This window comes from Anolis carolinensis, unplaced genomic scaffold (genome assembly GCF_035594765.1).
Source record: "Anolis carolinensis isolate JA03-04 unplaced genomic scaffold, rAnoCar3.1.pri scaffold_9, whole genome shotgun sequence".
Lineage (NCBI taxonomy): Eukaryota > Metazoa > Chordata > Lepidosauria > Squamata > Dactyloidae > Anolis > Anolis carolinensis.
In genome coordinates this window covers 26,983,792-27,007,904 of record NW_026943820.1, presented here as the reverse complement: position 1 = coordinate 27,007,904, position 24,113 = coordinate 26,983,792, and the positions used below count along the sequence as shown (strand labels likewise).

General features: G+C 39.8%; 3 protein-coding genes and 1 non-coding gene across 6 annotated transcripts in view; all 4 read right to left on the bottom strand.

Annotated features, from left to right (window-relative positions):
- slc12a3 (solute carrier family 12 member 3) overlaps positions 1 to 7,972 on the bottom strand; it is a 39,717-nt gene extending 31,745 nt beyond the window's left edge. Inside the window, exons 1-7 of one of the 2 annotated variants that reach the window (XM_062961596.1) lie at positions 7,567 to 7,972; positions 5,552 to 5,698; positions 4,317 to 4,392; positions 3,777 to 3,872; positions 2,660 to 2,799; positions 2,353 to 2,463; positions 1,667 to 1,778 (exon numbers count right to left, since the gene is read on the bottom strand). In XM_062961596.1, the coding sequence (XP_062817666.1) occupies positions 1,667 to 1,778; positions 2,353 to 2,463; positions 2,660 to 2,799; positions 3,777 to 3,872; positions 4,317 to 4,392; positions 5,552 to 5,698; positions 7,567 to 7,869 (985 nt within the window). In that variant the 5' untranslated portion in view covers positions 7,870 to 7,972. The remainder of the gene's footprint in view (positions 1 to 1,666; positions 1,779 to 2,352; positions 2,464 to 2,659; positions 2,800 to 3,776; positions 3,873 to 4,316; positions 4,393 to 5,551; positions 5,699 to 7,566) is intronic. The other variant, XM_062961597.1, reaches the window with a different exon arrangement.
- Positions 7,973 to 8,723: 751 nt separating this feature from the next.
- Positions 8,724 to 20,387, bottom strand: LOC134293584 (dynein heavy chain-like). The gene has a single exon (XM_062961601.1). The coding sequence runs from the start codon at positions 16,328 to 16,330 to the stop codon at positions 14,834 to 14,836; it is 1,497 nt and encodes a 498-aa protein (XP_062817671.1). The 5' UTR covers positions 16,331 to 20,387; the 3' UTR covers positions 8,724 to 14,833.
- On the bottom strand, positions 14,131 to 14,229 carry mir138-1 (microRNA mir-138-1). Its single transcript, NR_129856.1, has one exon. It is a non-coding gene; the product is annotated as a microRNA mir-138-1 (primary transcript).
- Positions 20,388 to 20,539: 152 nt separating the features above from the next.
- Positions 20,540 to 24,113, bottom strand: part of nup93 (nucleoporin 93) — an 81,543-nt gene continuing 77,969 nt past the window's right edge. For both annotated transcript variants that reach the window (XM_062961599.1, XM_062961600.1), the window contains 2 exons: positions 23,896 to 24,024; positions 20,540 to 20,802 (listed from right to left, as the gene is read on the bottom strand). In XM_062961599.1, coding sequence (XP_062817669.1) covers positions 20,692 to 20,802; positions 23,896 to 24,024 — 240 coding nt within the window. In that variant the 3' untranslated portion in view covers positions 20,540 to 20,691. The remainder of the gene's footprint in view (positions 20,803 to 23,895; positions 24,025 to 24,113) is intronic.

Genomic DNA, 24,113 nt, shown 5'->3' with positions numbered 1-24,113 from the left:
ATGATCATTCTAGATACTGTGCTCCTATTGATTCAGCCTAGAATCACACTGGCCTTTTTAGCTGCTGCATCACACTCTTGTCTCATGTTCAGCCTGTGATCCACTAAGATTCCTATATTCACTCTGCTCCATGGTTTAGTTTACAGAAATGTATTTAAAGCTAACTGGTTGTTGTTCAGCTTCTGCCTTGATAGTTTGAATAGTCTACTTGAGTGATCTAGGAATTGTATTTAAAGCTAACTGGATGTTGTTCAGCTTCTGCCTTGATAGTTTGAGTATTTAAAGCTAACTGGATATTGTTCAGCTTCTGCCTTGATAGTTTGAATAGTCTACTTGAGTGATCTAGGAATTGTATTTAAAGCTAACTGGATGTTGTTCAGCTTCTGCCTTGATAGTTTGAATAGTCTACTTGAGTGATCTAGGAATTGTATTTAAAGCTAACTGGATGTTGTTCAGTTTCTGCCTTGATAGTTCCATTAGTTTGCTTGAGTGATCTAGGAATTGTATTTAAAGCTAACTGATTGTTGTTCAGCTTCTGCCTTGATAGTTTGGTTACTCTATTTGAGAGATCTAGGAATTGTATTTAAAGCCAATTGGTTGTTGTTCAGTTTCTTCCTTGATAGTTTGATTACTCTGCTTGAGAGATCTAGGGTTCTCTCTCACATTTCTCAACAGAGGCTTAAGGCAGAATCCAATGAACAATTGGACCTTCACATTCGCTGAAGTTAGAGGCACCGAACATCATGAAAATTGTGGAAAACATTACTTTTTAATCGGAGAGAACATCTAACTAGGAATAAGAAAAAAATAAACATAATGAACATAATAATAATAATAATAATAATAATAATAATAATCACTAAGTGATTATATAAATACTGAAGGGTGAAATGTAAATACTGTTAAGTTGGTATACTTTAGGTTTTAATTTATATTTTGCCCAGCTTTAATGGTTAGCTGCTTTTGAGTCTCATCGAGAGAGAGAAAGGAGGATGCAAATATAATACAGTGTAACGTAATTTTCGTTCCTGGATTATATATGTCACTCCCTAATTGGTTCTATCACAAAAACACAGGAAAAGTTTATCAAACTGCCAAAACTTTGTCTTTGTGGGAGGGACATCCGGCAGCACATTTTGCTCTAGTTTTTCAATGAATATCTCACCGAGTCCCAACCAATTCAACATAGTTTGTGGCACAAAAACGAAGTTTCTGGAGTAGGACAATGACTTTCAAAGTAAGGACTTTAAACAGGAAAGAATACTTTCAAGCCAGGAACAGGCCCAGTTTGTGGGGATTTGTAAAATGCACCATGATAAAATAGCATGACTGGAAAGGCATATGTCGACAGCTGATTGGCTGAGCATGCCAGGAGCCAGAATTCCGATTGGCTACCAACTCCTCGAAGCCTTATTATTTCTAAGGCAAATGAGGCATATTTAAAGACTGCTTAAAATGACTGTTTATTCCCTCTCTTCTCTGTAAGAATTCAGAGAGACTGCTGTATCTATTGTTGCCCTGTTTGATCTTTTGAACTGAAGTAAAGTTACTGTTACTTATTACACAAACCTGAGTGACACTTTATTATACTGAAGGGTATATTTTGGTTCAGAAACAGTGGTAACGCTTCTATTTATTTACATCTACAACCCCCAACACAGTTTACCTCTATAACTGAAGAAACCTTTGGCTTGCTTCTCTTGACTCGCTGGAATGACAGTCCCCACCAGATAGTTGATGAAGGAGATCATGATGACGATGAAGAAGAGGACCTGGGCCTGGAACACCAAGTGACGCCAGAATGAGGTCCAATCCAAAGAGCTTTCTCAAAAAGCAGCCCCTTTTGATGGATTACGCCTCCCATCATCCCAACTTAACAATGCTTGGATATTTCCAAGTTGGTGAAAGCTGGCATAGATAGTTAAACTCATAATGGTGACCCTATCCTAGGGTTTTCTGTGGCTGAGAGAGTGTGACTTGCCCAGGTTCAACCATTGCGTTTGCAAGGGAAGAGTCAGTCTTTCAAGGCTCATATTACCAACCTGGTCTCTCATATAGCAATTCTTATAGGAATTGAATTAATACTCAGCCTGGAAACTTTGAGAAGGAAACACAGTCTTATCAAAGCACCCCAAAAGATGGCCATCCAGTTTTTGTAGTAGTAGTAGTAGTAGTAGTAATAATAATAATAATAATAGTAATAGAAACATCAGGGGCCATCCAGCCCAACCCTCTTTATTCTGCTGTGCAGTAAAATCACAATCATACCAGAAATATATGCAAGGAAATTAATTAAGCTTCCAAATCCTCATTAAGTTCCCAGCAAGGAGACATCCGGAAGCAAGGCCTTACCTTGGCCTCCCACTCCATCCCAGCCAAGGAAACCCCGAGAAGCACCGTCACCGTGATGATGCCGACGATGCGGATGTCGTTCGTGGGATCCACAATGGTCGAGTCGTATTCCTTATGGAATTAGGAAATGATATTTATAACCCAGGAACAAAAATCGTGTTACATAGTGATGTGAGTCTAATAATTTAACAAATACAAGCTATTCTTATTCTGGGTACAGCAATTGGGGGATTCTAGGACTTGCTGTCCCCTGCAAGTATCTTTTCTGAGTTCTCGTCCCGCTCCCATGGATATTGCCATTTCTTACAAGCAGTAAATCCCGCACAGTTTCGGCAAAGCCCACGGTGTGCATGGCCACGGCCACGGCGTTGGCGAAGGCAAAGATGAGGCCGATGGAGCCACCCAGCTCAGGTCCAAGGCTCCTCGAGATGAGGAAATATGTCCCACCTAAGAGATCACAGCACCAGAATTTCCTTATGTTAGATAGAAATGGCAGAGCATTTCTAATCATAGAATAAAATACTCTTTGTTGAACATGTGGTTGATTCATAGCACCTGGGTAGTGACTGGGAATGTCATGATGCAATTGCTACGGGATGTGGCAATGGCAGTGTCATAACCATGTGAGAGGGGTTGCATCAGCCAGAGTCCCTTACTGAGGATGAAAGAATCCATCTTTCTCTCTCCTGTCTATCATGTGTGTGACTAGCTGTCCTGTTTTGTCTTTCAAGAACAGCCTTAAAACACTGTGGTAAATGAAAACTGCTTTACTTCAGCAAAACATAAAGAACAGCACACTCAGTGGAATAATGGAAAAGAAAGCAAGGAAGTTGTAGGGCAAACACAGTTCTTAGTCTCTGATAAATTCCCAAATCAAATAGCAGTCTTATTTCAGACAAAGAAACAGCAATAAATCCTTAGGAGCAGTTTCCCAGATGCAGACTTGAAGCAGGCACAAGGGGAGCGAAGGCTTAGGCTTTAGAGTCGGTTTGTTACTAGCAAGAGCTGACTGCACCTGCTTCTACTTTATAGCCCTGAGTCCCCTCCCAGCTGCTAGGGCGGTTCCCAATTACTCAGCTGCATTTCTGGCAACTATTCCAGCTGAACAACGTCTCTGCGCTGGTTCCTTTCGCCTCTCCTGAAAAGTGGGTACTTGCAAAGTCTCCTCCTCATATTCCAACTCACCCTCAAATTCATGAACACTTTCCTGCTCCCCTTCCTCTTCTGAAGAAGAGGAATCCCGAACACTATCTGATGACTCTGATTTGTTGCAAGGAAAATGGATGTGCCTATCCTGTTTCCAGACAGCACTGAACCCAGCTGACGATGGATCTGGACCAAACCTAACTGATATTTCCTAACATCCCAAAACAAACAATGTCTTCTTTTAATAATCTCTATATACTTTCTAAGTCCAATTCTACCTGATTTCACTTTGCCGTTGGTGGAGATGGCCGAAATGGACAACCCGGTGATGGTGGTCACCGTCACAGACATCAATATGATGACCCATGTCAATGCTGTGGAGGTATAAATGGTCATATTATTATTATTATTATTATTATTATTATTATTATTATTATTATTGTTAGGTTCCTGGAAACCATCAAAATGAACAAAACCTGGCAGGCATCATTAAAAAAATCTCTACAATCTGAACAGTAAATAAAGAACAACACTCTGAAAATAAGGGTATTCCAGACATGAAACAACCAGAGCCTGCTAACACCTCCCAACAAAGGATTCCCCCAGGGAGGAAACAACCATGCTTTGAAGCTGCAAGCCCATTCAATGCTAATCAAGGTGACTAATTACAACATTCATACTTGTCTCCACAAATAAAAACCCACTTAGAACGATGCCACAGCAACGCGTGGCCGGACACAGCTAGTAAATATAATAATGTTGATGATAATAATATTTTTGCACTTTAAGTTCAGCCTGCAGCAATTGACGATATTTACCTATTCCGGCTTGCGCTGTGATCCAAGGAAGCCGAAGGTACAGAATGACGCCCCAGATATTGAGCATGCAACGGATCTAGAATACAGAGAAGAAATAAATAAATGGCAAGCGTGGAGGCCTGCAGAACTCCTCTGTACCTTCAACATCTGTCCCGATTCGGCATGAACCATCAATATTCATCCTCTGTAATCTCACTTTTTAAGATGCTTTTGAATCTCTTAAGACAGGTGTAGTTAAACAACTTCAAAGTTTGATCAAAATGGCAAGCATTACTAACGAACACACAAACTTGGAAAGACTTGGAAAAACTGCAGCAGTTTGCCTTTGCCTGCACCAACTGGGAATAACATGGATTCATTTCTACTTGTTGCATTTCAGCACTGGTTCACCTTGCTCTTAACTCCAGCACAGCAGGCTAGGTTTAAACAGTTTATTAATAAAAGATAGCAAAATCCAATAAAAAGCAGTAAAGAAAGCAAACTTTCAAATGCAACGGCAGTCCATAAAAGCAATGTAATCCAATAGTAAAAGCAACTTGCAGAATGTAAATCCAAATCTCTGATATAGGAAATTAGTCCTGAAAGCAGAGCACCGTGAGCTTCAGATTAAAGTCCAAAACACAGTTTCCAGGCATGAACGTAAACGAGAATCCTTTTCCATGAGCTAAGACAAGGCAGGAGATGAGTTACCAAGAATCAACGTTGCTACATCTGAAATCTCTCTCTGTTTCTCCTGTATTTACCTGTGTTTACAAGCCAGAAAGGCATTTCTCTGCCCTTGAATTCCCATGTGTTTGCCAGCTATTCTAAGGGAGTGTCTGGGGTGAACCTTTAATCTTAACCTTGAATCTCTATCTAAGGATGACTCCTCTGAGTCACTGCCTGAAACACCTGGAACTTGTTAATGTTCGAACTCCTGGGAAAGGTCATCCTTATCTTTAGTTTCTGTTTCATCGCTGGCCTGTGGCCTCACTGACAATTCACCATTTTTAGCATCAGACAAATCAACATTTCCAGCATCCAACAAATCAACATTTCCAGCATCAGATCCTTTGAGATTCCTCTCTTCAGCATTGCTTTGGTCAGCCTGCAAAACCCCAAATCCTCCTTCATCATCAGACTGAACCACAACACTACTCTCCTCACAATCTTAGTGAATTAATTGGCTCAATTTGCAGCATCAGAAGACAAGGATCAAGTGGAGCCTTTCTTCGGAAAAAATAAGATCGACTCACCATCACCCCTTTGACCCATCCAAACCGGACCGGCTCTCCTTCGGGTTTCTTGTCGCCATCAATAGTTGCATCATCAATCCCTCCTTGACTGAAGCTATCACTTCGATGCGGTTCGTATCCCGGTGAGTGACGGTGGAATGTTTCTTGCTGGAAAACACACACACACATATACATATATATATACACGATATATATATATATATATATATATATATATATATATATATATACACATACATACACACGATATATATATATACTATCTTGGGTACCCAGAATTGCCCGTGTTATTTCAAAAAGTCAACTTTAAATTGCACAAAATGCATAAGGTTGTGGGTGAACTACAACTCACATCATGCCCGGTTAACCCCAGGAAACTACAGTGAAACTCCAACTCCAAGGATCCTATAGCATCGAGCTATTATTCCCAGGACTCCATAGCATTGAGCCATGGCAGTATAAAAGTGGGGTTAAACTGCATTAATTCTACAATGTAGATACACCCTAAGAAACCTGATAACAGGAGTCTGTCCAAAGATGCATTTGCTGTGGATGTGCTGTCTTACTGTCAGTTACTAGGAGTTGTAGTTTGATATGGTCTTAGCTTTTTCTGCTCACCAAACTATAAATTCCAGTGTAAGCAGATTCATTCTTGCTAATGGTAGGGATAGGAGCCCCTGTTGTATTGTTGAACGCTTTCATGGACGGCATCACTGGGTTGCTGTGAGTTTTTCAGTCTGTATGGCCATGTTCCAGTAGCATTTCACCTACATCTGTGACTAATGGCATCTTTAGATGAGGTTGGAAATGAGGCAAGTGGAGTATATATAATATATCTGTGGAATGATGTCCAGGGTGGGAGAAAGAAACCTTGTCTGTTTAAAACAAGTATGAATGTTGTAATTAGCATGCTTGAATAGCATTGAGTAGCTATGAAACTGCAAAATCAACCAGCGAGCGTATCTGCATAGAGGTAGGCTGGCTGTTGTTGACTGGAGGCACCCTCTGTGTGGGAGGTGCAAATTTATTTATTTTATTTATTTATTTACAGTATTTATATTCTACCCTTCTCACCTCAAAGGGGACTCAGGGCGGATTACAATGAACACATATATGGCAAACATTTAATGCCAACAGACAAACAACATTCAGTTTTAGACAGACACAGAGGCATTTTTAACATCTTTCCAGCTTCACGGTTCCGGCCACAGGGGGAGCTGTTGCTTCACCGTCCATTGGTGGCTGTTCTTCCTCATTCTTTTCCTCGTGAGCAGTTTTATGGTGTTGTAGATTAGTTAAATTAGCCTCCCGCATAAAGCGTACCTAAATTTTCCCTACTTGACAGATGCAACTGTCTTTCGGGGCTGCTAGGTCAACAGCAAGCCGGGGCTATTTTTTTATTTTTATGGTCGGAGGCTTAACCCGACCCGGGCTTCGAACTCATGACCTCTCGGTCAGTAGTGATTTATAGCAGCTGGTTACTAGCCAGCTGCGCCACAGCCCGGCCCCAAATTGGCACTTGATTATTTGCTGTCTGGAGTTCGTGATGTTCTATATTTACTGTCTTGATTCTGGTGTTTTTTTAATACAGTAGAGTCTCACTTATCCAAGCTAAACGGGCCGGCAGAAGCTTGGATAAGCGAATATCTTGGATAATTAGTAAGCTTGATTAGCATTGAGTAGCCATGAAGCTGCAAAGTCAGTCAGTGAGAGTATTTACATAGAAGTAGTGAAGCAAGTGGAGTGTTTTAACAGACAAGGGTTCTTTGTCCCACTCTACAAATATATAAACCCTACTTGCCTAGTTCCCAACAGACCTCACTACCTCTGAGCATGCCTGCCATAGATGTGGTTGAAACCTCAGGAGATAATGCTGCTGGAACATGGCCACACAGCCCGAAAAACTCACAGCGACCCTGTTGTGTTTCTAGACATCGTGGTTGCTTCCAAAGGAAGGGTTTGAAGGCTGGATGCAACCGAGGAGACAGGAGAACGTGGTGTTGCTGGGAACGTACCTTGAGGAAGGAGTGCAGGTCGGCGAGGGTGGGCCGGGCCTTCTTGCACTCCCCGGAGATCTTGGTGTTGGCGTAGTTCTCATAGGTGGGCACGACGTCGACGGTGTTGTAGCCAAAGGTCCGCAGGTAGAAGGTGTTGTTGTGGGTGAGGTGGTTGCCCTGGCTGGTGTCGTAGACGGCCGTGTCGCCCTGGACGTAAGGCCCGCGGCCGCTGTCCTCGGTGCTGATCAGGGTGCTGATGGTGAAGCGCCCGTTGGAGCGGGACAGGTCCAAAGTCCGGTCGGTGCCCGGCAATTCGGCCATGGCATCCTCTCTCCGATCCCTGTCTCTCCAAATGGGCCTTCTAATGTGACGTTTCGAAGGGACGGGGGATTTTATACCCCCGAAACCGGAGCCAGCTCACTCCTAATCGGCTCCGACCATCCAGAGCTGGCTGTGGAAAAGAATAGCCGGGAGAAAGGTCTGAATACGAGTTCACCCGTTCTAGATCAAGCCCTTGATAAGAGGTTTTGTATTAAGTCCTAAGGATAGGGGAAGGGATGGAAAAGTGCATTGGGGCAATTTGCACAGTTTGGGTACATTGCGTCTCTTTGGCATTTCGGTTTCAGAGAAACAAAACAGCCCATGCGTCCTTGTCGGGAAGGAGATCCTTACCGTGTTTCCCCCAAAATAATAATAATAATAATAATAATAATAATAATAATAATAATAATAATAAAGTTCTGGAACACAACACACCAGACATCACAGTTGTGGAAAAGAACAAGGTTTGGATCATTGATGTCGCCATCCCAGGTGACAGTCGCATTGAAGAAAAACAACAGGAAAAACTCAGCCGCTATCAGGACCTCAAGATTGAACTTCAAAGACTCTGGCAGAAACCAGTGCAGGTGGTCCCAGTGGTGATGGGCACACTGGGTGCCGTGCCAAAAGATCTCAGCCGGCATTTGGAAACAATAGACATTGACAAAATTACGATCTGCCAACTGCAAAAGGCCACCTTACTGGGATCTGCACACATCATCCGAAAATACATCACACAGTCCTAGACACTTGGGAAGTGTTCGACTTGTGGTTTTGTGAAACGAAATCCAGCATATCGATCTTGTTTGCTGTGTCATACAACGTCGTTGTGTCAATAATAATAATAATAATAATAATAATAATAATAATAATTTATTCTTGTACCCCGCCCCATCTCCCCGAAGGGACTCGGGGCGGCTCACATGGGGCCTTGCCCAACATCATAATACAAAATCAAAACAAAAACATAAATTTACAACAATAAATCAACAATATCGGTAAAACAATCGAAAAGGACAATCTTACAAGATAAAATGTTAAAACAGGTATGTCAAACACAAGTCTGGGCCGAAAGGTGAATGTGTCAAATCGGGAGGAGATAGTTACACATTTGACATAGTCAATGAAGTACTATAAATGACAACAGTGTCTTATATTATTTTTTACTCCCAAAGATGCGCTAGGTCTTATTTTCAGGGGATGTCTTATTTTTCCATTAAGAAGAATTCATATTCAAATGAACATTGATTCTATGCTGTACAGTAGTTGTCATCACAAACCAATATAACTAAACCAGACAAACTCTGACTCCTGTCAAGAATTTCTTGTTACTACCATTATTTCCATATACAACTGGTATGTAAGCCGCCCCGAGTCCCTCTGGGGAGATGGAGGCAGGGTATAAAAATAAAATTATTATTATTATTATTATTATTATTATTATTATTATTATTATTATTATTATGTACATATACCAATCCTGCATGCTATGGTGTATTGTTTGGCGGGTGCCGGGCATGCTTCCAAACAAAAACTTTGCTAGGTCTTACTTTTGGGGGAGGCCTTATATTTAGCAATTCAGCAAAACTTCTACTAGGTCTTATTTTTTGGGGATGTCTTATTTTCAGGGAAACAGGGTAGAAGGGGCCGGGATAGCACCCAGTTATCCCAAAACTAATTCCTAAACAGTGTCTGCTTCCTAAATGAACCCCCCCCCCCCCCAAAGACATCAAAGCATTAGGCTTTACAATTGGAAAAATGAATAAAAATCAGGACAGAATGCTTTTTCGAATGGATAGTGCTGCCAGGATAGTCCTCACTCAAGTATGGAAACAAAATAAGATACCCTCTATAAATGAACGGATCTTGAAATTACTAGACCTGATACAAATGGACATTCTAACGCAGAAATTAAGAGACGCAAAGGTAAGAACGGATTGGTCAAGCTTCAAAGACTTTATACGTAAGAACGGAAACATATTTACAATTGATTTATCTGAAGTATGAAAGGTCAACTGGACATTGAAACGGATGAAATCACGAAAATATAACTCCTCAGGAGGACAAAAGGAAGTCTTTCTCTTTTTATTTTTTATTTCATTTTTTATTAATTCCCCCCCCCTTTTTCTTTCTTATTTCCCTTCTTTTTCCTATACCCTCTCTACCCATCCCTTTCCCCTACCTTACCCAACCTCATCCCTCACGGAATTGTTTTCCTCACTTTAGTTGTAAAATAACACTTGAAAAGCAATAAAAATGATTAATAAAAAAAGACATCAAAGCATATGGAATATTGGTGATTTACAGACACACGATTACGATTCTGCAGCACCAACATAACTATGTCAAGTAGGAAATTTAGGTACTGCTTTATACAAGGAGGCTAATTTAACTAATCTCCAGCAGCGTGCGGAAGAATGAGGAAGTACTCCATCAAGGACTCGGTGTCACAAGTGGACAGTAAAGCGGCAACTCCCCCTGTGGCCGGAATCGAGCATACCTTCATGAAGCCGGAAGCTGGAAAATGTTAAATTGTCTCTGTGTCTGTCTATATATGTTGCATGTCTAATGGCATTGAATGTTTGTCGTGTATATGTGCATTGTGATCCGCCCTGAGTCCCCTCGGGGTGAGAAATAGAATATAAATACAGTAGAGTCTAAATTATCCAACACTCACTTATCCAACGTTCTGGATTATCCAATGCATTTTTGTAGTCAATGTTTTCAACACATCGTGATATTTTAGTGCTAAATTCCTAAAGCATTACTGCATATTGAACTACTTTTTCTGCCAAATTAGTTGTCTAACATGATGTTTTGGTGCTTAATTTGTAAAATCATAACCTAATTTGATGTTTAATAGGCGTTTTCTTAATCTCTCCTTATTATCCAACATATTCACTTATCCAACGTTCTGCTGGCCCATTTATGTTGGATAAGTGAGACTCTACTGAACTGTAAATACATAAATAAATAATATTCATATATGGTAGGTTTTATATTGTACAGTTTTTAATGCCGTGAGCACTGTGAGCCTCATCACCATCATTATCATCATCGCACATTGTGGAGACATGGACTATAACTGGGACAAAACAGAACAATAATAACCCAGCTCCCGGTTCCAACCACTTTGAGAAATAGAAGCACGCCTCGCCAATACTTTTTGCGGTTTCCAGAACAGGCTGGTTGGAATTGCTATTAGCAAAAACATTTTCTAGTTAGAGAATTTGCCCCCTGAAACTGTGCAAAGCGGGGCTTGCGGTCACTCATTGTCCGGAGCGGCTTCAGGTCCGCAGTCACGCGTCAATTTAAAAGCAATGACTGATAAGGATCTGGAAAAACCATTAACTAACTGTTCCTTTCGGCTTGTTAATGGGAAAATGGGTCTTTTGTCGGGTTGCTATTTTCTCTTCTGTGCCTCGTTTATTGCACAAGATTTCCCTAGCCTAAAATGATACATTTTAATATATTGGTTTTATGGTTCCCGTTCCCTTGATCTGGTCATGTAAGTGTGATTTATTGTTAGAATTGTATTATTTATACTTTGTTTAATAATGTGTATTATGTTGTTATGTAATGTTTGTGTTTGCTTTTATGACTGTAAACCACCCTGAGTCCCATCCGGGAGATAGGGTGGTATATAAGTTTTATTATTATTATTATTTTATTATGACACAGCAAACAAGATAGACATGCTGGATTTCGTATCACAAAATCACAAGTCGAACACTTCCCAAGTGTCTAGGACTGTGTGATGTATTATTATTATTATTATTATTATTATTATTATTATTATTATTATTATTATTATTATTATTATTTTATTATGACACAGCAAACAAGATAGATATGCTGGATTTCGTATCACAAAATCACAAGTCAAACTTCCCAAGTGCCTAGGACTGTGTGATGTATTTTTGGATGATGCGTGCAGATCCCAGTCGGGTGGCCTTTTGCAGTTGGCAGATCGTAATTTTGTCAATGTCTATTGTTTCCAAATGTCGGCTGAGATCTTTTGGCACGGCACCCAAATATGAGTGCCGTATTATTATTATTATTATTATTATTATTATTATTATTATTAAGCAAGAGTGAATGTTGCCATTAGCAAGCTTGAACAGCACTGAGTAGTCATGAAGCTGGAAAGTCAATCAGTGAGGGTCTCGGCACAGAGGTAGCCTGGCCTCTGTTGTCTGAAGGCATCCTCTGTTTGGAAGATGTGAACTGGCCCTTGATTGTTTACTCTCTGAAGTGAAAAAAACCAGGTTAGCAGTATAGTAGAGTCTCACTTATCCAACATAAATGGGCCGGCAGAACGTTGGATAAGCAAAAATGTTGGGTAATGAGGAGGGATTAAGGGAAAAAAAAGCCTATTAAATGTCAAATTATGTTATGATTTTACAAATTAAGCACCGAAATATCATGTTTTACAACAAATCAACAGAAAAAGCAGTTAAATACACAGTAACATTATGTAGTACAGTAGAGTCTTACTTATCCAAGCTAAACGGGCCGGCAGAAGCTTGGATAAGTGAATATCTTGGATAATAAGGAGGGATTAAGGAAAAGACTATTAAACCACAAATTAGGTTATGATTTCACAAATTAAGCACCAAAACATCATGTTTTACAACAAATTTGACAGAAAAAGTAGTTCAATACGCAGTAATGTTATGTTGTAATTGCTGTATTTACGAATTTAGCACCAAAATATCACGATATATTGAAAACATTGACTACAAAAATGGCTTGGATAATCCAGAGGCTTGGATAAGCGAGGCTTGGATAAGTGAGACTCTACTGTAGTTACTGTATTTACGAATTTAGCACCAAAACATCGCAATGTATTGAAAAAATTGACTTAAAAAAACATTGGCTACTAACATATTGACTATAAATAAACGTAGAATTGCATAAAATGAACAACATTGTCAGATATTAAATCCATTAAAAAAACTTCAATCCTTGCTGCCTAGAGAAACAGCTGTGGATCCGGGCGGGAGGTAAACTGCGTTGGATAATCCGAAATGTTGGATAAGCGAATGTTGGATAAGTGAGACTCTACTGTATTAAAAAACATCAGAATCAAGGCAGCAAATGGAGAACACCACTCAGGGAAATTCCAGACAGTCAAGGACCAATTAATTCCTCCCAAACAGAGGATGCCTCCAGGCAACAAAGGCTAGGCTACCGCTATGCAGATATCCTTACAGATTGTCTTTGCAGTCTTATGACTACTTAATGCTAATCAAGCTTGCTAATTGCAACACCCACACTTGTTTCAAAGAGACAAGAGTTCTCTCTCCCACCCTGGACATTATTTCACACTAGCTTTGCCCAGCCACGCGTTGCTGTGGCTTATGCTTTCAGAGCATTGCTCTTTATTTACTGTCCTGATTTTAGAGATTATATTGTTCTGTAATATTATATCACAGTAATGATTACATATTATATTTATAATCTTATATTATCTGCTTAGAACTGGATTATATGAGGCCCATTCTACACAGCTGTATAAAATGCACACTGAAGTGGATTATATGGCAGTGTGGAGTCCAAATAATCCAGTTCAAAGCAGATAATATAAGATTATAAATGGGTTATATAGCTGTGTGGAAGGGCCTTGAGTCTACACTGCCATATAATCCAGTTAAAATCTGATAATCTGTATTTTATAGGCAGTGTGGAAGAGGCCTAAGTGAGGCCTAACTCTGCCTGTCCCCTGGGCTGAGTGGGTTGCTAGGAGACCAAGTGGGCAGAGCTTAGCCTTCTAACTGGCAGCAATTGGATAAAAAACAATGATTCCTCTCCCTCTAATTAGGACTTTATTTTTCTTTTCTTTTTCTTGTATCAACCTAGAGGCGTGGATGAAGGGTTGTGCTGTCAATTTTCGAGGTTGGGTGGCCTTTAGTTTTGTGGTTTTGCCAGTCGCCAGGATTCCAACACTCTTTTATATATATAGATATACTCACCACTTGCTTCACTGCCAACAGATGCCATTAGCCACAGATGCAGGTGAAATGTCAGGAGGAAATGCAGCTGGAACATGGCCATACAGCCCCAAAACCTCACAGCAACCCAGTGATTCCGGCCATGAAAGCCTTCGACAACATATACACAACAATGTATTTACACACAAGCTCACATATGCATATAAGTAATTCAAAGAGCACTTTTATTTGTTTTGTTTACAGGACACAATCTCAGGAACAACGAGGCCGAAGCGAAGGGAGCAAGATGTCCGAGCGGGTGGCAAGTGGTATGATGCAACCCTGGTGTAGTGAAATAGCCGGATAGTAAGATGCGCTTTTTGTCGGCCTGATTCACAACACCAGCTGCAGCAACAATACCGTGACTTCGGCGCAGGCAGTTCGCGGATTCTTCTTCGGTCTTTGTCGAGGTCACTTTCTTCGAAAACCAGTTTCCCGCCAGTTCCAGCAACATCTTTGAAGCAAAAATTAACTAACTGCATTTTCCTTCCAAAATGTAAGGATTACGCCGATTGGCCATTTTGGGAAAAACATTTAAATAAGTGGTTCGATTTTTCATTTCTGTTCCTTTTTCTACAGTCATGCATCCAGTTGCTTAAACAGTGACAATTGGGTTTGAAATCTAGATTAAAACATTCCTCTTACGCTTATGGGATGATTCCCCGGGATCTTACCAATACTTGGTTTGATTTTATGCACATTTATTCAATAGTATCGGTGGAGTCTCCTTGATCCAAAATGCTTAGCGGCAGATTTTGGAGTACCTATATTTGCATATGCATGCATAATGAGGTTTCTTAAAAATGGGACGTGGATCTAAACAGGACATTCTGATGGTTTCATATACATCATAAACATAATAGCTTGAAGGTCATTAGATAGATAGATAGATAGATAGATAGATAGATAGATAGATAGATAGATAGATAGATAGATAGATAGATAAATTTCTGCAGTAAATAAAGCTTGTTTCATTGAGATGAATGATTATGGTCATCCAGAAAAAGATAGATAGATAGATAGATAGATAGATAGATAGATAGATAGATAGATAGATAGATGATAGAAGGATGGATGGATAGAAAGATAGATGGATAGAAGAATAGATGGATAGATGGATAGAAGGATAGATGGATAGAAAGATAGATGGATAGATGGATAGAAGAATAGATGGATAGAAGAATAGATGAAGAATAGATGGATAGATGGATAGAAGAATAGATTGATAGAAAGATAGATGGATAGATGGATAGGATAGATGGATAGAAGGATAGATGGATAGATGGATAGAAGAATAGATGGATAGAAGGATAGATGGATAGAAGGATAGATGGATAGAAGAATAGATGAAGAATAGATGGATAGATGGATAGAAGAATAGATGAATAGAGAGATAGATGGATAGGATAGATGGATAGAATAGATGGATAGAAGGATAGATGGATAGAAGAATAGATGGATAGATGGATAGAAGAATAGATGGATAGAAGGATAGATGGATAGAAGGATAGAGGGATAGATGGATAGAAGGATAGATGGATAGAAGAATAGATGAATAGAAAGATAGATGGATAGATGGATAGGATAGATGGATAGATGGATAGAAGGATAGATGGATAGAAGAATAGATGGATAGAAGAATAGATGAAGAATAGATGGATAGATGGATAGAAGAATAGATTGATAGAAAGATAGATGGATAGATGGATAGGATAGATGGATAGAAGGATAGATGGATAGAAGAATAGATGGATAGAAGGATAGATGGATAGAAGGATAGATGGATAGAAGAATAGATGAAGAATAGATGGATAGATGGATAGAAGAATAGATGAATAGAGAGATAGATGGATAGGATAGATGGATAGAATAGATGGATAGAAGGATAGATGGATAGAAGAATAGATGGATAGATGGATAGAAGAATAGATGGATAGAAGGATAGATGGATAGAAGGATAGAGGGATAGATGGATAGAAGGATAGATGGATAGAAGAATAGATGAATAGAAAGATAGATGGATAGATGGATAGGATAGATGGATAGATGGATAGAAGGATAGATGGATAGAAGAATAGATGGATAGATGGATAGATGGATAGATGAATAGATGGATAGAAGGATAGATGGATAGAAGGATAGAAGGATAGAAGAATAGATGGATAGAAGGATAGATGAATAGATGGATAGAAGGATAGATGGATAGAAGGATAGATGGATAGAAGAATAGATGGATAGAAGGATAGATGGATAGAAGGATAGATGAATAGAAGGATAGATGGATAGAAGAATAGATGGATAGAAGGATAGATGGATAGATGAATAGATGGATAGAAGGATAGATGGATAGTTTTGTGCAAGATACAAAGTTTTATAAACCAGGCAAAGACCACAATGATCCGAAAAACTATAGACCAATCTCCTTGTTGTGCCATCTTTACAAAGTTCTGGAGAGACCCATTTTGCATAGAATTATGGAAAAAATAGACCCATGTTTGATTCCAAAGCAAGCTGGCTTCAGGAGAGGCAAAAGCTACACACCACAAGTGTTGGACCTGACTTAGCACATAGATGGTTTTGAAAGACACAAGATTACAGGAGCTGTCTTCATAGACCTGTCAGCAGCATAAGATACAGTAAATGTTTGCCTCCTCCTGATAAAAATGTATATCACAAAGGATTATCACCAAACCCGCTTCATAGAAAATTTGCTACAAAACAGGAGGTTTTTGTTGAGTTCCAGGGTGAGAGAAGCAGATGGAGAAAACAGAATGGCCTGTCTCAGTGCTTGCTCCATTAATCTTGAATATTTTACACAAATGACCAGCCATTTATCTATGCTAACGTAACGATCATGCCATCACCGCTCAAGCAGGAAGCTTTGAAACGGTTGGACAGAAGCTCTAAAGCTTTAGGTGCTCTTACTGCCTATTACAGGGAAAAACAGCTGATTCCTAATCCATCTAAAACACAGATGTGTGCTTATTATGTTGACTGTGTTTAACTTTGTTGTATGGTGTTTTTTGACAATTGAATGTTTTTTATGTTCATGTTGGAACATAAAGTTGCTCTCCCATTGACGGTAGCACTTAATCAACTACCTTGTTTACAATACTTACTCGTTGCACTTTACCCAGTTTGTTTTATCCCAAATTGACCTCAAACGAATCTGTAGCACTTTACCTATGTTTTGAGTTAACAACTTACAATGTGCACTTTGCTAATCTACTATTACAACCTCACTGTTTTTAAATTCTATGTTTTTATTAAGTGTGTTTTTATTCTTTTTGGTTAATGTGCAAATATTACAATTGGTGCATGTTATTGTTTATTGATGTATTGTATATTGTTATTGTTTTGTATTTGATATTTCTGTGAGCTGCCCCGAGTCCCCTCTGGGGGACATGGTGGCAGGATACAAATAAACTTTATTATTATTATTATTATTATTATTATTATTATTATTATTATTATTTTATGACACAGCAAACAAGATAGATATGCTGGATTTCATATTACAAAATCACAAGTCGAACACTTCCCTATTATTATTATTATTATTATTATTATTATTATTATTATCATCATCATCATCCCCTTTACTTGGGTGCCAAATCCATGTTTTTACTATGATTATCATTTTGGATTTTTACTATGTTTAGAGTGTTAATTTATGTTTTACGTCTGTATTTTCTGATGCTATTTTATTTTGGTTTGCTGTTTTATTCATCCAAGCCACCTCAAGTCCATTCGGGGAGATGGAGGCGGGATATAAAAATAAAGTATTATTATTGGAAACCACCCTGAGACCTCTCAAGGAGATGAAGCGGTATATAAATAATGTATTATTATTATTATTATTATTATTATTATTATTATTATTATTATTATTATTATTATATGACACAGCAAACAAGATAGATATGCTGGATTTCATTTCACAAAATCACAAGTCGAACACTTCCCAAGTGTCTAGGACTGTGTGATGTATTATTATTATTATTATTATTATTATTATTATTATTATTATTATTATTATTATTATTTACTTCCCATTCTTTCTGCTGTTAAGAGGCAGAATGGAGGACAAAACATGCAGGCAACTGTTATCTTTGTGGCCAGCTATTTTGTGGGAAAATGTTCCTTTTCCTGCTACACCAACCACACTTCTTACATTGTCTTTCCTCCAAAATGTGACCTATCATTTTATATTACTGTGCTCTTCCGACATTGTTTATTCAACAGGCTACATGCAGGTTTGGATTGCATTAAAATACAAAAACGTGGCTCCGAAACAGCAATCTCGACACACTCAGCGGTTCCTGTGATCCCAAAAAGTGAGAACAATGCAATTGATCATTTTTCCAAATCGTAAGAGATATATTTGCACAGCTTGGAGAAATTTATTGTCATCACACTGTTGGAAAAACTAACTCATTGTGTTGCTTGTTCATTTTCCCCATTAGTTTTGTGAAATAAACATTCCTACACCTGATCTGTGAATGGGTACAACCGCTCTTTGCTTGTGCAGTCCAAATATGGAAGACAAGGAAAGAAAGGTGCACAAAATAAAGCAAAACTTACCTCATGGGCTCATATTAGATGTGGATTCCTCCCTCCTTTACTCCACATTTCAAAGTGTTATTATCACTTAATAGGGAGGAGTTTGGAAAAGTTATTATTTGGACTACAACTCCCAGAACTGCTAATGCATCAAAACCAGCAGCCATGATGGTGGGTTTAGACCAGGCATTGGCAAACTTGGGCCTTCCAGGTGTTTTGGACTTCCAACTCCCACAATTCCTAACAGCCTACCGGCTGTTAGGAATTGTGGGAGTTGAAGTCAAAACACCTGGAAGGCCCAAGTTTGCCCGCGCCTGCTATAAAACATACAAAAACCAAAATCAAAACAATATCAATTAATGTCTTTAGACTGGAGAGACCTTCCAGATGTTCCATCAGCCCCAGTTGTAGTTTGGGATGATGACAGTTAGAGTCCCAACTCCAGAAAGAGGATTACTAGCTCCATGCCAAGATTGCAGCAGAAGGGAATGGTTGGAATCGGGAGGGTTAAAGTCCCATCTACACTGACATATAAAATTCAGCTGGTTAATTTCCAGCAGCAATAGATTACTGCCAACTGGAAGATTGACAAGTTCGGATTGAGCACCTGACTGTTAGCCTAGCTTACTGTTCACCTAAGCAGTTCGAAAAAAGCGGAGTTGTGAGTAGAGAAATTAGGCATAAATGGGGGAGGTATTTTATGACACCATAAAAATGCCGGAGATCAAAGAACAAGGAGGAAATACTACAATCAAAAAGGGCTCATCGTCGGAATTGAGCATAACCTCCAGGCACCGAAGTTGGAAAATACCGAAATGCCTCTGTCTGTCCTGTGTGTCTAAGGGCCTCATCACACTAGAGAAAAAATACACTTAAAATCCAGTTTCTGCCTCCTGCAGAATACTGGGGTTTGTAGTTTAGAGAGGAGCCTTTAACAGCCTCACTAAATTACAAACTTCAAAATTCTGCAGGAGGCAGAAACCGGATTTTAAGTGGATTTTCTCTAGTGTGATGAAGTACTAAAACGGCATTGAATGTTTGCTGTGCATGTGTGCATTGTGATCTGCCCTGAGTCCCCTTCAAGGTGAGAAGGGTGGAATATAAATACTGTAAGTAAATGATAAATAATATTTTCTTTGAACTGGATTATATGGCAGTGTAGACTCATATAAATCCAAAGCAGATAGTCTGGATTTTATATGGCCGTGTAGATGAGTCTAAGAGAAAGATCATCTTTTTCTTTCCGGAGGCTCTCCAGAAGCCAATGCTCAAGAACTCTAGTCCTCCAGGCATTTTGGACTTCATTTCCCAGCATCCTTGATCTTTGACAAAGACAGCTGAGGCTTCCATGAGTTGAAAGTGCAAAACACTTGGAAGATGAGAGTTTGGGAACCCATTTCCAAGATCAATGCCCATTGGTTCCATCTGTTTCTTTTCTGGAAACTTTTTGGACAGGACACCAACAGATTCCCATTCTGAAAGCAATGCTTGAGATACTTCTCAGCCAGTCCAGGGAAGAGTGGAGTGATAAGGTTACATTCAAATTAAATGGTTCAATTAACTGGCCATCACAACTGCATTTACTGGGGACTTGATAACCCATGTTATCATATTAATTTACCAGAAGTTACAGTGTGGTGTGGCTTATCATCAGGAGGATGAATTAGATCATTATTATGTTTACGCTACTGTGACTGATATTTAATTTGAATGTAGCTTCATCATTCCACACTATCTTGGTTGGAAAGTGTGCCCTTCATTGGATTCAAACTTATCTCTCCTGCGTAATGCTTAGTCACTGGCATATTGGAAAAGATGAGGATCCTGTTGGTTCCCCATATCAGGCAGCATAAGAAGCCCTGGTTGAAATAATATTATACTAAGACCAATGCTTTGTTTCTAATCTCATAAGAGGAATAAGCCATTCCAGAAATCCCCCAGAAAATAAAATAAACAGTATCTGTCTCAAAGCATTCACTTTCCTCACTAACAGAGGAAATTCATCATCTTCTCTCCCCATTCCAAAAGAAGAAACATTGCAAAAAAGAGAACGTAAACGGATAAGACAACGTAAAAAAAAATGGCAAAAGTAAAAGAAAATGTCAGAAAACAAATAGAAACGCAAAGGAATTTATTGTGGTGGACAAAAAAGTACATCGTACAAAAAACATAAATGACAACGGAAAGCCCAGAGCCGCCCCACAAAATTAAACGGGACCCGTCCACGGACGATACAAAAAAGCAACCAAGAGTTCGCCCCAAACATCTAATTCATGAGAACCTCCATCTGCACCAGCCGGGCGTTGGTGTCTCCGGAGGTTCGGTACGGGATCATGCCGGCAAAGGTAATGAGGGCCCGCGCTTGGGATCGGAGTTGCTGAAAAACACAAGAAAAGAGAAACAACACAGAGTTAGGATGAACAGAGACGGATCCGGGGTGGGAGTGACCGCTTTGCGAGGACAGCCCTTCCTCGGCGGAAATCAAGGTGTGCCCAATGTTGGAGCTGTTTCTAAGCAGAAAGGTAAATCCATGGTGACGAGGGCTATTGCGACTGCTCACCCCCAACATATGCACATCATGCACAAGGAGGAAGCCAACACCATCCTGGTTTTAGAGGAAAATGCCACTGTGACTCTACGCTTCATTGATAGGAGCATATACTACATAAAAATGGCAAAGCATTTCTAATCATAGAATAAAATACTGTTTGATGAACATGTGGTATATTGATAGCACCTGGGTATGGGTATAACTGTGAATGTCATGATGTAATACCTAAGAGATGTGGTAATGGCTGAGTCATAACTATGTGGGGGTTACTGCAAAGGGGTTGAATCAGACATTGTCCCTTACTGACGACCTATCAGCAGGTGGCTAAATAAGGAGGATGAAAGAATCCATCTTTCTCTCTCCTGTGTGACTCAGTCTGAGTATCTGCCTATTCTGTATGTGACTATCTGATGACTCTGATTGTTTGCAAGTACAAGAAATGAGCATCTGTGTATTCCGTTTGTACATTCAGGCTATTTGTCAAATCATGTCTCCCTGTATAGACCATCTTGGGCACTTTGGTCAGCGGAGGAGGCCCTGCTCTCAGTCCCACCCCCGTCACAAGCACAGCTGGTGGGAACGAGAGAGGGGCCTTCTCTGTGTCACCCCCCGCCTCTGGAACTCTGTCCCTAAAGAAATAAAAATGGCCCCCACCCTCCTCTCCTTTAAGTAACAGTTAAAGACACATCTATGCACCTTAGCATATGGAGAGAAGGATTAACATAATTGTCACTCCATAGCAGCTATGGTCTAAGTGAAACTACTACAAATACTGAACATTTTCTGCAACTTGGTCATTTAATTTGGTCCAGGTATACGCTCGCTTTCTGCAATAAAGTTTTTACTGAGTGTCATGTTTAAATTTATTGTTTTTACTAATTTGGAATTTTTATTACAATGAGTATGTCATCGTCTTTTTATACTTTTGATATTAAGTGATGTAGTTGTGGCATTGAATGTTTGCCCTATCTGCCTTCATTTAGCAGCTGAAGACATTGTTCTTCCAGTGTGTTTTCGAATAAGCAAAGATACTATAGACCTTGCACTTTATCTCCTATTTTGGGGATTTTGGGAGTTGTAGTTCACCTGCATCCAGAAAGCTCTGAACCCAGCTGATGTCTGATCTTGACCAAACTTGGCACAAAGACCCAACATGGCCACTGCAAATACTGGCAGGGTTTGGGAGTGATTGCCCTGGGAATCTGGGAGTTGTAGTTCACTATTATCCAGACAGCACGGAACCCAGACAATGACGGATCTGGACTACACTTCAGTGATATTACCTAACATTCCAAAGAAAACAAACAATGCTTTCTTCTAATAAAGCGGTTCTCAGATGTCTTTGCCTTCATCTCCCAGAAATCCTAAAAGCTGGTAAACTGGCTATGATTTTTGGGACTTGTAGGCCAAAACACCTGGGGACCCACAGGTTGACAACCACTGTTCTAATAACCCAGGCACCACCGGGTCCCCAAGCTAGTATATATATAAAATCATATGCAGTGGAATAGACAAATCCACCTCCAGGTGACCAGTTCAGGTTAAAACTGCTCCGAATCTGTAACAAAATGTGTCTCATTCTACTATAATTCCACTTTTAATAAGTGAACACTTCTGAAAAATCTTAAACACCGATCTTATGATCAGAAGCAACAGCAAATGAACTGAAACACAGTCTAACAGCCACTGTGTTTGACTTAACCTTGCTGTTTCCTGCCTTAAAAGCTCAGTGCACTGAACAAAAAATTTCCTCCACAGATGGATACAGCAAATGTAAGGCCTTTCCCTCCTTCTTTGTATTTAAAACTACATTTTAGCTGACTCACTTTCACACTCCCCAAAAAGGTTAAGGGACGCCTGGAGCTGCAGGTGTACTCTTTGCTGTAATTATTTCATCTAAAGCAATTGCTGGCCATTTCGTGAGCAATTACTGTACTTGCGCCTTTTTCACACAGCACAAAAATGCCCTTCGGCACCAATAAAAAACCTCAAAACAAATCAACAACCGTCTGACCTGCAGCAATGCTGAAAGTGTGAGACTTGGATTTATTTTTTGAGCTTGCGGACTTCTTATTCTTTCGCCCATTCAGTTTCCCCACAGAAGCATCAACTATGTGCAATTGCTTCCTGTTGTTGTTGTTGTTGTTGTGATTATTATTATTGTTATTATGCCTTCAAGATAAGCAGGGCAATGCTAACTGCTCTCCTAATGAAAGATGCTTGATCCAACTCTATCCTATCCACTGGGATGCACTCATGCAAGATCTAATGGTCCTCTCAATGTTTTTGGACTTCAGCTTTCAGAATTCCTGATTATTGGCCAAACTGACTAAGGCTTATGGGAGTTCAAGTCCAAATCAACTGGAAGATTAAAGTTTGGGAATCAATGTTTAATCTGTTATCAAAGATTTCCATGGCCATAATCACTGAGTTGCTGTGAGTTTTCCAGGCTGTCTGGCCATGTTTCAGAAGCATTCTCTTCTGACATTTCACCCACATTGATGGCAGGCATCCTCAGAGGTTGTGAGGTCTATTAGAAACCAGTGGGGTTTATATATCTGTGGAATAATGTCGTGTGAGAAAGAACTCTTGTCTGTTTGAGGAAAGTGTGAATGTTGCAATTGGCCACCTTGATTAGCCTTGAATAGCCTTGCAGCTCTAAAGCCTGGTTGCTTCCTTTGTTGGGAGGTGTTAGCTGGCCCCAATTGTCTCCTGTCTGGAATTCCCCTGTTTTCTGAGTGTTGCTCTTTGTTTACTGTCCTAATTTTGGAGTTTTTAAATACTGAGAGCCAGATTTTGTTCATTTTCGTGGTTTGTTGTTTCCTGGCACAGGGAGGGTTGGAGAAGCCTTGGATCCCCAGAAGCCTGCTCTTTCTCTTTCTTCTTCTACTCTGAGAGCTTTAAGGAGGACAAACGTACCGAGTCTCGGTCCTCAACGACACGTGGCGGCCTGGCAGGAGTGGCTGGACTGGTCCCCTTCAGCCTTTTGTACTGGGTGAACAGGATGTTCATGGTGGCAAGGAGGACCTCTGACAAGTTCTGTCTGATCTGAACAAGAAAAGAGGCAGAGAGAGAAAATAAAAAGAAATTAGACAAGGCAGGGATTTATAGGTGAGTGTCATAGTTTTGATGCAGGC

Coding starts and splice junctions, on each gene's coding strand:
- LOC134293584 (XM_062961601.1), bottom strand. CDS start 16,330: ATGCAAAATGGGTCTCTCCAGAACTTTGTAAAGATGGCACAACAAGGA.